Here is a 15,679-nt window from a genome sequence, read left to right as displayed (position 1 = left end):
GCTTTATTAATAGGTTGCTTAATGTTTGTTGTATTTTTTTATGTTTCTGTATTTATTCTGAGAGAGAGAAAGCATGAGTAAGCGAGGGATAGAGAGAGAGGGAGAGAGAGAGACTCCCAAGCAGGCTTCTCGCTCAGCACACAGCTGGACACAGGGCTTGATCTCATGACCATGAGATCGTGACCTGAGCCAAAATCAAGAGTCAGACACTTAAGCGCCTGAGCCACCCAGGCGCCCCACTTAATGTTTGTTTTAGACCAAGTTATAGAGAAACACAATAATGTAACAAACATCCTGTAAGACACATCAACAGGAGAAATCTCCCTAGATTTCTTTGTTTTCAACCAAATTCTTACAATGTTTTGATTGAATATGAAAAAATTACACACTGAATCAGATATCTTCCAATATATCCAGTGGTGTGCTAGAGCTGGGTTATACCAGCTCATAAGAGCAAAGTTTTAATTTTTAAGAATTTTGTGAAACAGTTGCCCAAAACAACTATTATTAAAAATTAAATTGTATATGCTTGCAATTAAATAAACTACATTAAAAACAAAATAATAGATACTCAAAACTCATCACTTCATAATTATTTTTTAGATATTTACTATTTATTATGTTCTTAAAGTTATTTATGTGTTTTATATCTGTATAGCAGAAACACCATAGAGAATTAATAACATTGTCTTTCTTGGTTTTTACCTGCTATAGTGGAACACATACTCCAGTAATTTCCTAAGAAAAAGTGTTTTGAGGGTTAATTTAGAGCAGGAACTTAATGTCCTCCTTCATATTTGATCGATTGTTTGGCTGTATCTAAATTCCTAAGTTCCAAATAATTTTCCCCACACAATTTTATTTTCTAGCTTCTGGTATTGAGAAGTGTAATTCCATCTTTATTTCTGACTCCTTGTATATGCATTTCTCCTTCTCTCTGGAAAATTTTTGGATCATTGTCTAATGTTATTCTAAAATTATCCTAAAATTTCAAGAGGTGGTGCCATGTACCATTAATTTTGCTGGGTATAGTTAAGAGTTTCATGTCTTTCAATGGAATATCTTTCCTTTATTACTCTGACAATGTCTCCTCCTCCATTTTCTCTGTCTAGAATACTTATTAGATGTAGGTGGACTTCCCAGATTTAGGCTCTTATTATTTTTTCTCTTACATTGGCAATTAATCCTTTTGTTCTTTTTTTAAATGTCTATTTATCTTAAGTGGGGGAGGGGCAGAGAGAGAGAGAGGGAACAGAGTATCTGAAGCAGGCTCTGTGCTGACAGCAGAGAGCTCAATGTGGGACACCAACTCACAAACCATGAGACCGTGACCTGAGCCAAAATCAGACGCTTAACTGACTGAGCCACCCAGGTGCCCCAATCCTTTCGTTCTTACTCCTTAAAACTTCCCTTAGCATATTTTCCAAGTCTTCAATTTCTTTGGGGGACAGGGCTATCTTATTTAAGTTCTAAGAAGTATCTTCAAGTTGTCTTGGAAGAAAGGTCAGCATCCTTGTAGGCCTGCCTGTTAACCACATCATCAACATGCAGCATTCCTTCCCCTGACTCTCAAATACATAGCGCCTGGGACCTTGTTGATTAACTTTGATAATGGATCTTTATTAAGGGTGGCCATCCACTTGTATGGGTGTTAATTTGTGAAATTCAAGAAGTGACTGTGTCCTAGTATGAGAATGAAGTCCATCAGAGAGCTTTGGAACAGTGAAGGAAAGCAGGGATGAGCAGGTCCAAAGTGCTGGGGAGCCACAGAAAGTTCAAAAAGAGGTAGCCAGGAAATTCAGCACACTCCTGAAATCCTCAGGAGGGACTGCTTTCCTGTAACTACACAGGTTGGGGACTTGAATGGTTTTACTTGAAAATAAAAGGAAAAACTAGAAACTATAGTGATATTTGGGTTGCATTAGTAAGGTCAGAGTTTTTCATTGGTTTGTTTTCCAACCGAATCTTCTTTTGAACTGTCCATCTTATTGCCAATATAACAACTGGGATTTAGTGCTTTTCTATTTTATTCTACTAGTTCTTTATGTAAAAGAACTAGCTCTGAAAAATACTGGTGGTATTTTGATAGGGATTGCATTAAGTGTGTAGATTGCTGGGGCACCTGGGTAGCACAGCTAGTTGAATATCTGACTCTTGATTTTGGCTCAGGTCATGATCTCATGGTTCATGGGATCGAGGCCCATGTTGGGTTCCGCACTGACAGCATGGAGCCTGCTTGGGATTCTCTCTGTCCCTCTTTCTCTGCCCCTCCCCCTGCTTGTGTCCTTTCTCCTCTCTCAAAATAAATAAATACACATTAAAAAAATAAATGTGTAGATTGCTCTGGGACATTTTAACAATATTTGCTCTTCCAACCCATGAGCATGGAATTTCTTTCCATTTCTCTGTGTCATCTTCAATTTCCTTCATCAGTGTTTTATACTTTTCAGAGTACAGATATTATACTTCTTTGGTTGGTTTATTCCTAGGTATCTTACCTTTTTTGGGTACAATTGTAACTGGAATTGATTCCTTAATTTCTCTTTCTGTTGCTTCATTATTGGAGTATGGAAATGCAACAGATTTCTGTACATTGATTTTGTATCCTGCAACTTTATGAATTTGTTTACCAGTTCTAGCAATTTTTTTGGTGGAGTCTTTCAGGTTTTCTATATAGATTATCATGTCATCTGCAAATAGTGGACATTTTAATTCTTCCTTACTGATTTGGATGCTTTTTATTTCCTTTTGTATTCTGAATACTATGGCTAGAATTTCCAGTACTATGTTAAATAACAGTGGGAAGAGTAGATCTCCTTGTTTTGTTCCTGACTGTAGAGGAAAAGCTCTCAGATTTTCCCCATTCAGAATGGTATTAGCTGTGGGTTTTTTCATATGTGGCCTCTATTATATTGAGATATGTTCCCTCTAAACCTACTTTGTTGAGGTTTTTTTTTTTTATCATGAATGGATATTGTACTTTGTCAAATGTTTTATCTATGCATCTATTGAAATAATTATATCGTTCTCATCCTTCCTTTTATTAATGTGATGTATCATATTGATTGATTTGTGAATATTGAGCCACGCTTGCAACCCAGGAATAAATCCCACTTGATTATGGTGAATGACTTTTTTTTTAATGCATTGTTGGAATCAGTTTGCTAGTATTTTATTGAGAATTTTTGCATCCATCTTAACCAGGGATATTGGCCTATAGTTCTATTTCTAGTGGAGTCTTTATCTCATTTTGGTATCAGGGTAATGCTGTCCTCATAGAATGAGTTTGAAAATTTTGCTCCCTTTTCTATTTTTTGGAACAGTTTGAGAAGTATTTATTCTTCCTGTGAAGCCATCTGGCCCTGGACTTTTGTTTGTTGGGGTTTTTATTATTCTTACTATTATTACTAATTAAATTTTTGTAATGTTTATTTATTTTAGAAACAGAGTGCAAGCAGGCAAGCAGGGGATGGGGCAGAGAGAGGGAGACACAGAAGCCAAAGCAGGCTTCAGGCTCTGAGCTGTCAACACAGAGCCTGATGTGGGGCTCAAGCTGGTAAATGGCAAGATCATGACCTGAGCCGAAGTCAGCTGCTCAACCGATTGAGCCATCCAGACACCCCCAGTTTTGGTAGTTTATATGTTTCTAGGAATTTGTCCATTTGTTCCAGGTTGTCCAAAATGTAGGCATATAGTTTTTCATAATATTCTCTTATAATTGTATTTGTGTGGTGTTGGTTGTTATTTCTCCTCTCAGTTGTGATTTCATTTATCTAGGTCCTTTTTCTTTTCTTTTTGATAAGTCTGGCTAGAGGTTTATAAATTTTATTGATTTTGATTCAAAGAACCAGCTCCAAGGTTTCATCGTTATATTCTATTGCATTTTTTTAGTTTCTATATCATTTATTTCTGCTCTATTCTTTATTATTCCCTTCCTTCTTCTGGCTTTAAGCTTAATTTGTTGTTCTTTTTCTAGCTTCTTTTGGTGTAAGGTTAGGTTGTTTACTTGAGATTTTTCTTGCTTCCTGATATAGGCCTGTATTGCTATATACTTTCCTCTTGGGACCACTTTTGTTACATCCCAAAGATTTTGAACTGTTGTGTTTTAATTTCTATTTGTTTCCATGTATTTTTAAAATTTCTTCTTTGGTTTCCTGGTTGACCCATTCATTGTTTACTAGCATGTTATTTAACCTCCATGTATTTGTGGTCTTCCTAGATTTTTTCTTGTGGTTGACTTCTAGTTTTATAGTGTTGTGGTCCAAAAAGATGCATGGTATGATTTCAATATTTTTGTGTTTGTTGAGGCCTGTTTTGTGACCTAATATGTGATCTATTCTGGAGAATGGTCTATATGTATATGAAAAGAATGTGTATTCTGCTGTTTTAGGATGGAATGTTCTGAATATATGTTATGTCCATCTGGTCCAGTGTGTCATTCAATGCCATTGTTTCCTTGTTGATTTTCTATATGGATGATCTGTCCATTCATGTAAGTGGGGTGTTAAAGTCCTCTATTATTATTGTGTTATTATCAATTAGTTCCTTTGTTAATGTTTTATATATATAGGTGCTTCATGTTGGGTGCATAAATATCTACAATTGTTTTATCTTCTTGTTGGATTGTCCCCTTTATGATTATGTAATGCCCTTCTTTGTCTCCTGTTACAGTCTTTGCTTTTTTTAAAAATTTTTTTTTAATGTTTATTTTTGAGACAGAGAGAGACAGAGCATGAATGGGGGAGGGTCAGAGAGAGAGGGAGACACAGAATCCGAAGAAGGCTCCAGGCTCTGAGCTATCAGCAAAGAGCCTGACGCGGGGCTCGAACTCACAGACAGTGAGATTATGACCTGAGCCGAAGTCGAAGCTCAACTGACTGAGTCACCCAGGTGCCCCCAGTCTTTGTTTTAAACTCTAGTTTGTCCAAATATAAGTATTGCTACTCTGGATTTCTTTTGACAACCAATTGAGTGTTAAATGTTTCTTCTCCCTCTCACCTTCTTTTTTGTTTTAATATTTTTTTAAGATTTATTTATTTTTGAGAGAGAGAGAGACAGATAGTGAGCTGGGGAGGGACAGAGAGAGAGGGAGACACAGAATCCAAAGCAGACTCCAGGCTCTGAACTGTCAGCACACAGCTTGATGCGGGGCTCGAACTCACGAACTGTATGATTATAACCTGAGCCGAAGTCAGACGTTTAACCACCTGAGCCACCCAGGCGCCCCACCCCCTCACTTTCAATCTGTACACGTCTTCAGGTCTAAAATGAGTTTCTTGTAGGCAGCATATAGATAGGTCATTTTTTTTTCCTTTCTGACACCCTATGTCTTTTGATTGGAGCATTTAGTCCATTTACATTCCAAGTAATTATTGATAGATATGTATTTATTCCATTTTATTACTTGTCCAGGTAATTATTGATAGATATGTATTTATTCCATTTTATTACTTGTTTTGTTGTTGTTTCTGGAGATTTTTCCTGATCCTTTCTTGTCTTTGTCACTTTTGGTCTCTTCTTCATGCTCAGAGTCCCCTTTAATATTTCTTGCAGAGCTGGTTTAGTGGTCACAAACTCCTTTAGTTTTTGTTTTTCTGGGAAACTTTATCTCTCCTTCTGTTCTGTATGATAGCCTTGCTGCATAGAGCATTCTTGGCTGCAGACTTTTCCCATTCAGCACTTTGAAGATATCATGCCACTCCCTTCTTGCTTGCAAGTTTCTGTTGAGAAATATCCATCTTGACTTATAGATTTTCCCTTATAAATTATGGACTTCCTTTGTCTTGCTGCTTTTAAAATTGTTTCTGTATCACTATATTTTGCAAATTTAATTACAATATGTCTTCTTTTTGGCCTGCTTATATTGATTTTAATAGGCATTCTTTGTGTCTCCTGGATCTGAATCTCCATTTCCTTCCCCAAATTAGGGAAGTTTTCAGCTATTATTTTCTCAAGCAAATTTTCTTCCCCCCTTTTCTCTCTTTTTCTTTTGGATACTCCTGTAATATCAATGTCACTGAGTTTCCTATATCTATTCTGATGTTCCATAATTCTTCATTCTCTCTTTTGTTCAGCTTCATTATTTTCCATTATTTTGTCTTCTTTGTCACTAATTCATTCCTTTGCTTCCTCCAGTCTGCTGTTCATTGCAGTAACCTATTTCCAATCTTATTTATTGCATTCTTCATCTCTGATTGATTCTTTCTTAACTCTTTTATCTCTGTGGTAAATGTCTCACTGATGTCTTATATTCTTTTCTCAGGCCCAGTGAGTATCTTCATCATTACTGCTTTAAATTCTCCATCAGACATGTTACTTATATATGTTTCACTTAGAGCTCTGGCTGTGGCCTTATTTTGTCTTTTATTTGGGATAAATTCCTCCATCTTGGCATTTTGAATAAATCTCTGTCTTCTTCTCTGTATTAGAAAAACTAGTTCTGTCTCCTGCTCATGAAAGTAATGGCCTTGTGAAGGAGAGGTCATATAGTGCCCATGGCCTAGTGCTTTAAGAAGTGTCTCTGGTGTGTGCTGTGTGTGCTCTGCTATTGTGTGTTGGCTGCTCCATCCTTCAGGCCAGTCACCTGCAAAGGCTCTCCTTGCTTGCTATGGGCACTGTTTGGTCCTTGGCCTGAATGTGGCAAGTATTAACTAAATGTGCTCTGGTCTGCTTGTGAAATGAGACCTGACACCAACTCCACCAGAATTGAGGCCCTGCAGAACTCTCTGGTCAGGAGATATGGTGTGGGCAGAGGTTTGTGCTGGTCCTCTGGGGAAGGGGCCCACTCTACTGGGACTGAGGCAAGCCTAACTGAGAACAGTCCTGCAACAGCACAGAGGGGTGGGCCTTGGTGTAAGCAAGTTAGACAGTCAGTGTCCTCTCTGAGCTGCTTCCCTCAGGTGGCTCTGTGTTTATGCTGAGGGACGGGGTAGGGAAATGGAAAGTCATCTCCTTTGTTCCTGGAGAGGCTCTGTGAATGCTGCCTCTCAGAGGAGCATTTCTAGAATAGGGAATAACTCCCCTCTGTGTGCCCTGGACAATTTTCAGATTGTTGTTTCCACACTGTCTTTCCCCAGATTGTTTTCTTGCCTTCTATCTGGGAGCTGATTAAGACTTAGTTTTGATATAATTTCCTTTTGTTGGTTATAAATTTTCAAGTACAGAAAAGTATAAAAGCAAAAATAAGCACCAAACACAGGTAAGCAATGATAATGTTTTGTATATTTTCATCTAGACCTCTTTCTCTACATATTTTTAACATATGAAACCTTGATATACATATATTTTGTATCCTGTGTTTTTCATTTATATTGTAATATAAGCATTCTCTATTAATAAAAAAACAACTTCCTATACATTATTTTTTCAAATTGTGGTAAAAACCACATAACACAAAATTTATCATCTTAACCCTATACACTATTTTTAATGATTATAAAATATGTTACTAAACACAGTATATTCCTCCATTGTTAGAAATTTAGAATGTTTCAAATTTTTCGCTGTTAACAATGACTCTGCAATTAACATACTTTGTCCACATTTCAACTTACTTCCTTAGACTGGATTTTTGGAAGTATAATTACAGGTCAAAGAACATGATTATTTTAAAGCCCTTAATATATATTCCCAAAAAACTTTGCCCTCCTATTATCACTATATAAAATGCCCATTTGACTGCAATCTCATTAGTATAACAGGCTGATAAAAATGGTACTATTTTAATCTCAATTTGGTTAAGGCTTCTGGAGTGAAGTGTGAGATTAGATAACTGGTTTTGTAACCCTTTGCTGACTTATAGCCAACAAATGGGGTTGGAGAGTCTGAGAGGAGTTAAAGATTAGAAGAGGATTTTTGGAGAGTTTGGGGTGTATTATGAGTTCTATTTATCCTGAAGAAGAGATCAGATGTGCTCCCTCTTACCTCAATCCTAGGAAAAAGGCTTCAATAGAACCATTTGGAAACCTTGCCCAGGTGAACTGTGCAGTTGGGGCACATATTGTAACCAGTCTTTAATTCATACCAAAATCTAAAGGTCTTGGCTAGGTACTCTAAGGGCATATTTTACAAATAATGAAATTTAGGCCTAGAAAGTTTAAGTAAATTGTTCAAGGTCTTTGCAAGTAAGCAGTGGAAGTAATGAGCTAGAACTGAAACCCAAATGTTCTGAATCAGTGCTTGAATATTTACCCATTCTGCAATATTTTTTCTCATTTACCTGTGAAATCTTTATTATTTTCATTACTATATATTTGTTCATACTTTGACCTGACCTGAATTCTTCATCTTCCAACTTGGAATTCTTTGGATTCCACCAATACAATTTCAACTTCTAGCAGCCCCCTTAAAAATATTTATGAGATTAGATATTTATATTCAGGACTGACATAACTGCTATTCTTAAAATGTTGAATTTGTTAGATAAACTTTAACTGACTCTATTTCTCTCTTTAAGGATTTTTTATACTTGCAAGATGCAATGGGTTGAATTTTGCTCCCCAAAATTCATTTGTTGAAGGCTTAAACCCCTGTACCTCAGAACGTGACCTTTTTGGATATAAGGTTGTTGTAGATGTTATCAGTTAAGATGAGGTCATTATAATGGTCTCTAATACAATATTGTTGGCATCCTTATTTAAAAGAAGGGAAATTTGGAGCATCTGGCTGGCCCAGTCAGTAGAGTATATGATCTCAGGATTGTACGTTAAGCCTCACATTGGGTGTAGAGATTATTTAAAAATAAAATCTTTTTTTTAAAGGTGTGGGGGAGTTTGGAAACAGACATACATAGAGGGAAGACAAAGACAGAAATATGGTCATCTATAAGCCAAGGAGAAGAGGCCTGAAACAGATCCTTCCCTCCCACCCCTCGAAAGGAACCAACACTGCCAAGACCTTGATATTGGACATCAAGCCTTCAGAACTGTGAGCCAGTACCTTTCTATTGGTTAGGCCACTCAGATTGTAGCACTGTTTTACACCAGCCCTAGCAAACTAATACACAACTAGTGCTAAGTATTGAAGCTTGGTTATGAAATCTTGAAGTTCAATACAGGAAGTGCAATCATCCTAGAGAAAACAGAAAAATTCAGTCCTAACAACTGTTGCAATTTCCATTAGAGAACAAAAGCTTTTATACATTTTTAAGCATATATTTCATGGTTTTAGTTTCCTTTCTGCTATAATACCTCATAGGAATTTAAATGATGACTTTTCTATATCCCTAAGTTCTAACTCCATAGCTTAACTTTTCAGGATCTTTGACATGATCTTAGTCTAACTTTTCATGCTTATATCTCACTGTTGTTTTTCATAAATTACATGACCAAGTCAAATTGGGACACTAGTCCCAAAATAGGCCTGGGTATTCCAATCTTTGTTCTCTTCATCTCTCTATTTAGAATGGCCTTTCCATTCTTCATCATCATACTTTGAAAAATCCAAAGTTAAAGTCTTCCTTCAGTGCCCAGTGAAAAAACCTTCACTTCTAAGAATCTAAATGGTTCTGAAATACCATTTTATATTTTTGCTTCATTGATTTTTATTTTACTTCTCTGGCTTTATGTAATATGCTCTTATCGACTTTAAGTAAATTAGGGCAAGAAGCAACTAGTATAGGTAAGTGTTATTTTGGTTTATTCTTCCAAAAGTGGAGACTGAGATAAGAGCTTTGGGTGCAGGTCATTTGTTTGGAGAAGTAGTCTCAGGGCTCAAGAGTAAGGAGACTGAGAAGAATGAAACAAAGAAGAAAGAAAAGCAAATCTCAGAGTGAGTAAGCCTCAGTCCCACCAGGAACTCATCGAGGAATGGTGTAGAACATAATTATGTTTACCCAAGAATAAAAGACAGCAATATTTATCTAATAGGTCCCATCCCTTAAGTGGTCAAAAAATCTCCTCAAGGTATACCTCTGGCACTTCCAGGTTTATGCATCTATCAGAATGGTTTAACAGGCTTCTACAAATATCATGTGCAGTGCTATTAATGAAGCCACAGGGCATAAACTGAGAGATACATGGTGCAGCTATGACAAGATGCTCTCTGACTACACCTGCCCAGAGCTAGCAGTTAGACTAAAAGGATAGACAGGGAGAATTATTCATGAATATTAAAAAAATCTGATAAAATTGTGCTAGAAAACATATCTAACATGGCCCATTCCTTGCAATGTTCTAATCTGTTCATGCCCTAGTTTAATAGTTCCTAAAGACAAGAATACTATGTATAGAAACAGTACATGTGGACTGTATTCCTCCTTCTGATCAAAGGAGTAAAGTCACCTGTGCATGCTAGGTTAGGCAGCTAGAATCTCAGCAAGATATCCAGCCACAAAAAAAAAAAAAAAACAGACTCAGAATTTCCATTTGACCTGAGATGTAACTCAGTCTTAGTTTGGGTTCCTCCAAATGCAGACCCTGAGACAATTATTCAACTACAAGTAGTTTATTTCAGAGGTGATCTCAGGAAACACCCTTGAAGAAATGAGGATATGAGATAAGCATAGAAAGGAAGCCAATAAAAAATACATTTATTAAGCTGTTTCTACCATGGAGAATTAGAATTCCATTCTACTGGGGAACTCAGGGATAGTATAAAGCACACCCCAGATTTATCCCCAAAATGGGTGAGAAATTTGGGGTATTTATCTGCCAGTTCTCCTGACATTGGTTGAGAGCTCCCTCCAAGAAAAATATCCAGCATTTCTAAACTGCCCTTTGTGTGAGCAAAGTGCCACCATGGCCAGGAGAAAATCCTTCAGGCAAAGAGCCTACAGCATTAGCAATAAGTAGCTTTCAACACGCAGGGGCAAACTTGAGTAGAAATGAGAAGGGCATCAACAGCTATAGATATCTGCTATAGAAACTAAAGTTGTATAAACAGCTACTTCTCTTGATTACATGACGAATTCAATGAATTCAGGGCTAGAGGAAGGAAGGAAGGAAGGAAGGAAGGAAGGAAGGAAGGAAGGAAAGAAGGAAGGAAGGAAGGAAGGAAGGAAGGAAGGAAGGAAGGAAGGGAGGGAGGGAGGGAGAAGAAAAGAAAAAATGAATTCTTCATGTGTTAGACATTAACTGTTTACAATTAGTTCATTAATTTTCATTGCCATATGTAAATGGTGAACTGGAGCCTGAAAGTACATGTGTTTATCTGCATCACACATTCAAAATTGCATTTAGATTTGTGTTGATGAAAATAAAGTCATTGTTGGAACTTCCAAAAGCAGCAACATTTTTCCAAAAGCAGCACACATATATTTTTTGATCTATGTGTGATCTATTTATTTTGCTTGCTCCATCAATTTAATATTAATAGCTGCTCTTAGGTTAGCCCAAAAAAGTCCATGTTTGCTCTTCTCCTTGGGCCATTCCAAATAAGTCCTTCGTGCCATGAGATTTTTGAGCTTGTGATAGCTGCTGGGAATGGAATACTGTGGAATAGGCTCCAGCAAGATCAAAATTAAGTTATCAAAAGCTTCATGAAATAGATTGTGGTGGGCAAAGTAGAGTTCATAATGACACCACTCACTCTGAACAAAGTTGGGAGACAAAACAAAAATGGACTTGTAACTTTTCTCAATGCAGTTGATGATATTCTCCACAATGCTCTTGCCAGGAACAAAGTTTCTCTCATGGAGACAAATCCTTAGGTCTTCTTTTTCTAGGTTTGGTAGTAATTCACTCTTCACCCACACAGAATCATGCCCACTATATGAAATAAAAGCATGGAACTGAAGGGTTCTTTGGAGTTCTTCTAAGGGTAGGTTCCTTGCCCTGTGCCGGGTCTGGGTCCACTGACACACCATCCTGAGATACCAGGGCAGATCAAAGTACATACAGAGGGCAGTCACAGTAACAGTCAACACCAACAGAGTGACCCCAATGGTGACAAGCAGCAGAGCTGTGTTGCAGGATAACTGAGACACACGAAAGTCCTTTAGTGGGGTTCCTTTATAGCTTTCTGGATAGTCACACTTATAAGAATCAGGCCAACCCTCTACCACTTCACTTGATACTTGGCCTATACTCTGGATAAATTCTCTTAGCTCACAGGTGCATTGGAATGGATTGTTTCCTGCTCTTATGGACCTAATCTTCTGGCAGCTGTGGAAGAAATCAGCTGATGGGTTGGAAATTGAATTATGGTCAATGATCAGTACAGAAAGGCTGCTAAAAGCTCCACAGTCAGGAAGGTGGGCTAAGGAATTGGAGGCAACATTGAGTTCTTGCAAAGCTTCTAGTTTCATGATTGGTTTAGGAATGCTTCTTATTTGGTTATTGTGAAGATCAAGTACCTTGATCTTAGGAGGTAAACATCTGAAAACAGAGTCAGTAAGTATATTTGAAGACATATTTAAACTTAATAAACTTGTAGTCCAAGAGCAATCTCCTTCATTTTTATCATACCTTAGAGAATTCTGACTAACATCCAATTGTTGTAGAGACTTCATCTCTTTGGTCATATAAACTATACTTGCAAGTTCTTTTAATTGATTCATTTGTAAACTAAGTGTCTCTAAGTTAGCCAAATTTCCACAATTTTTGAAAACCACGTCTGTTAAGAGATTATTAGAAAAATCCAAATATAAAAATGTGCTAATTTGGGATGGACAAACCATGTGGACCATATGTGTACCAGACACTGTGAAATTTTGGACGTTCATATTTGAAAAGATTTCATAGATATAACTTTGTGGAAAACTGAACACATCAGTGACCACTTGGTGTATAGAGAAGGCCTTCAGTGAAGTGTTCGAATAATCAAAATCTCTGAAGTCAAGGTGACCTTGTAGTTTTACATTTGAAATTGAGAAATACTTTATGCTTGTATGCCAAACCAACTGGATGATCATAATGAAAAAATTCCAAGTTGTTTCAATGTTGTTTAAAGTAAGATTTGATAACCTTGAGTTGTTCTGAAGTTTTAACAGAACATTTTGGAAATAAGAACACCCGTTATCATCTAGCACACATTTGATATTGGAAAGTTCCAGACTTACTGCTGTGCTGACTGATACATCCAAAATAAAACTGAATTCTTTTCTTGTGGGGAAAATAATGTGTAGACTTTCTATATTAAAGTTTTGAAGGCTCTCAGGGTCTTCTTTTTCCCCATAAGTGTCTCCTAAGACCAGTAAAACCTTACTTATATGCAAAGAAGCAATTGGTAGCACACTAGATTTTTGTAATTGTGTGGCACTCAACCCCAGGAATTCTAGTTGAGACATATTGCCAAACTCTTTGCATATGGGTAGGCCAACAAATGCATTAAATGAGAGGTCTAAATGCTTGAGATTCACAGTAGGATGGCAAGAAATCTTCCACAATTCATTGTGGGACAAATCCAAATATTCCAATTCCTGGTTGAATTTGAAAACACTAATATCAAGATATTGAATTCTGTTATGAGAAGCTATCAAAATCCTTAGCTTTGACAGTGATACGATGTCAGAAGTCCGAAGCTCAGATATATAGTTTTGTGATATATTTAAGATTGTTGTTTTCAGGGATAGGTTTTTGGGAACATGAAAGAGACTTGATTCTGATCTGTCAACCAAAAATTCACTTTCATCAGTCAGTTGGATTTTGGTCTCAAGTATTAACATGAAGATGATGGCAAAATGGAAGATGCTAGAGTTAGTTTTCATCATTTTGTAATATTAGACATTCCTAAGAATAGTTGTTATCCTTTAGAGCATCTTGATACAGGTACAAATCCTAAAAAGAAAAAAAAAATCCACTTTAAATAATTGTATTAAACTAGGCATGACTGGCATGAAACATTTTTTCCTAGGGACTCATAAAATGAAGTCTACATTCTTTGAAGTCACACAATCTGAAACCAGGGAAATACACATATTGATAAACAATTATACTACCTCTAATCAAATAACTTTTAATATGCATGGTGTAATGGGTTGAATGGTGATGTCACCCAAAAGATATACACCTTGTAACTCTGTCCTAATCACCAGAAACTGTGACTATTACCTAATTTGGAAAAAGGATCTTTGTAGAGATGACTAAGTTAAGGATCTTTAGATGAGGGGATCATCCTGGATTATCCGGGTGGTCTCTAAATCCAGTGACAAGCGTTCTTATAAGAGAAAAGCAGAGGGATATTTGATGGAGATAATAGAGACACAGAGAAGGCCATCTGAAGACGGAGGCAGAAATTGGAGCAGATACAGCCACAAACCAAGGAATGCCGACAGCTACCAGAAGCTGAAAGAGGCTTTAGAGAGAGCTTAGTGCTACCAACACCTTGATTTTAGACTTCTGGTCTCCAGAACCATGAGAGAATAAATTTCTGTTGTTTTTAGCCACCAAGTGTATGGTAATTTGTTATAGCAGCCACAGGAAACTAATACAGGTAGTTTTACATATTTATGGAAAGTCCACTGACCACAACCTTCCCAAGATCATATAGAATTCAAGCTAGGATTCACAGCTGGTATGTTTTCTACTTTTGACATGCACCACCTCATGGCTTTCTTAAGAGTTCCTTTCACATGGGGTTGAATTCAGGCTTTCTTGCATTACTTTCTACTATTTACACATGGCTTCATGCCTAACTTTGGTATTATTCAAAAGGTAATTAGATAACTAAAGGTCTCTCAAAATCCATTTATTCATCCATTTGTTTATTCATCCAGTATTTATTGATAATCTACTGGCCATGTTTTAGGAGCTAGAGATAAAGCCGTGAACAAAATAAAGCCCTAATTCTCAAGGGGTTTATTCTCTGGTGGGTAGACAGAAAACAAATGACTAAATGTAATTTCACGGAGTAGTAAATGACATGGAAAACTTAAGCAGAGTAAATGAATCAAGAATAATGGTAGGAAGGGAGGATATAAGATGGTGGAGCAGCACGAAGACCCTCAGCTTGTCTCATCTCTGCAATGAAGCTAGATCAGCACCAAACCATTTTGTACACCTAGAAAATTGATCTGAGGATTAACACAATAATCTGCATAACCTGAGCCACAGAACTCAGCAGGTACACGGTGTGGAGAGGTGAACTGGGGGAGAGAAAAGCCACAGAGGGTAAGGAGATCTTTTTGCAGACAGAAGATAGAGAAAGGAGGAGACTGCAGTGCATCAGGAGAGTGAAGGAAAAATACTTGCCCGAAAGTAGTAGGAGAGAGAAAGAAAGAGTGGAAATACAGAGGACTGAACAAGAAATGTGTTACCCAAAACCACTGATGGGGAGAAAGGAGAGTTTCAATAACACCAAGATTCTATAAACAATGGAGCACAAAGTCTGAAGTTCTGGAGTTCAGTGCCTGGTGATGCTCCGGTAAGGAAGTAGGGTGAATCCCCAGATGCAGGCAGCAGCTTCTGAGGAGTCCCTGTGCAATGGGGAGAAATGGTTCCCCTGCTTGGAAACCATTTGGTAGAGGCCATAAAGCCTCCCCAAAGGCAAAGTTCCCAGCGGACCCTGGAGAGCAGCCATGTTTGCTGGGATTGGGAAAATGACTCCAGAGTGGGATGAAACCTGGCACTAGTTGTGTGTTGTGATATACCATAATCTCTGAACTTCTGCCACTGTGTGATCTCATGAATGTTTTCTGGGGCAAGTCGGTACCTGGCCATTGTTCAGCAAGACCCTCCCCCAGAGAGTCAGTGTGGATCCAAGCTGCATAGATCTCTGAAGTGTGGGGTTTTGAAACACAACC

General features: G+C 37.4%; 2 protein-coding genes across 3 annotated transcripts in view; both read right to left on the bottom strand.

Annotated features, from left to right (window-relative positions):
* Window positions 1–9,619: 9,619 nt before the first annotated feature.
* TLR1 (toll like receptor 1) overlaps window positions 9,620–15,679 on the bottom strand; it is a 47,538-nt gene continuing 41,478 nt past the window's right edge. For both annotated transcript variants that reach the window (XM_042936618.1, XM_042936617.1), the window contains exon 2: window positions 9,620–13,715. In XM_042936618.1, coding sequence (XP_042792552.1) covers window positions 11,279–13,648 — 2,370 coding nt within the window. In that variant the 5' untranslated portion in view covers window positions 13,649–13,715 and the 3' untranslated portion in view covers window positions 9,620–11,278. The remainder of the gene's footprint in view (window positions 13,716–15,679) is intronic.
* Window positions 13,640–15,679, bottom strand: part of TLR6 (toll like receptor 6) — a 43,527-nt gene continuing 41,487 nt past the window's right edge. The window contains exon 2 of the transcript XR_006201983.1: window positions 13,640–13,715. The gene's annotated coding sequence lies outside the window, so the exon portion shown is untranslated. The remainder of the gene's footprint in view (window positions 13,716–15,679) is intronic.

Source organism: Panthera leo, chromosome B1 (assembly GCF_018350215.1).
Source record: "Panthera leo isolate Ple1 chromosome B1, P.leo_Ple1_pat1.1, whole genome shotgun sequence".
Classification (NCBI taxonomy): Eukaryota; Metazoa; Chordata; class Mammalia; order Carnivora; family Felidae; genus Panthera; species Panthera leo.
The sequence above is the reverse complement of the archived record's forward strand: the minus strand, read 5'-3'. Positions and strand labels throughout refer to the sequence as shown.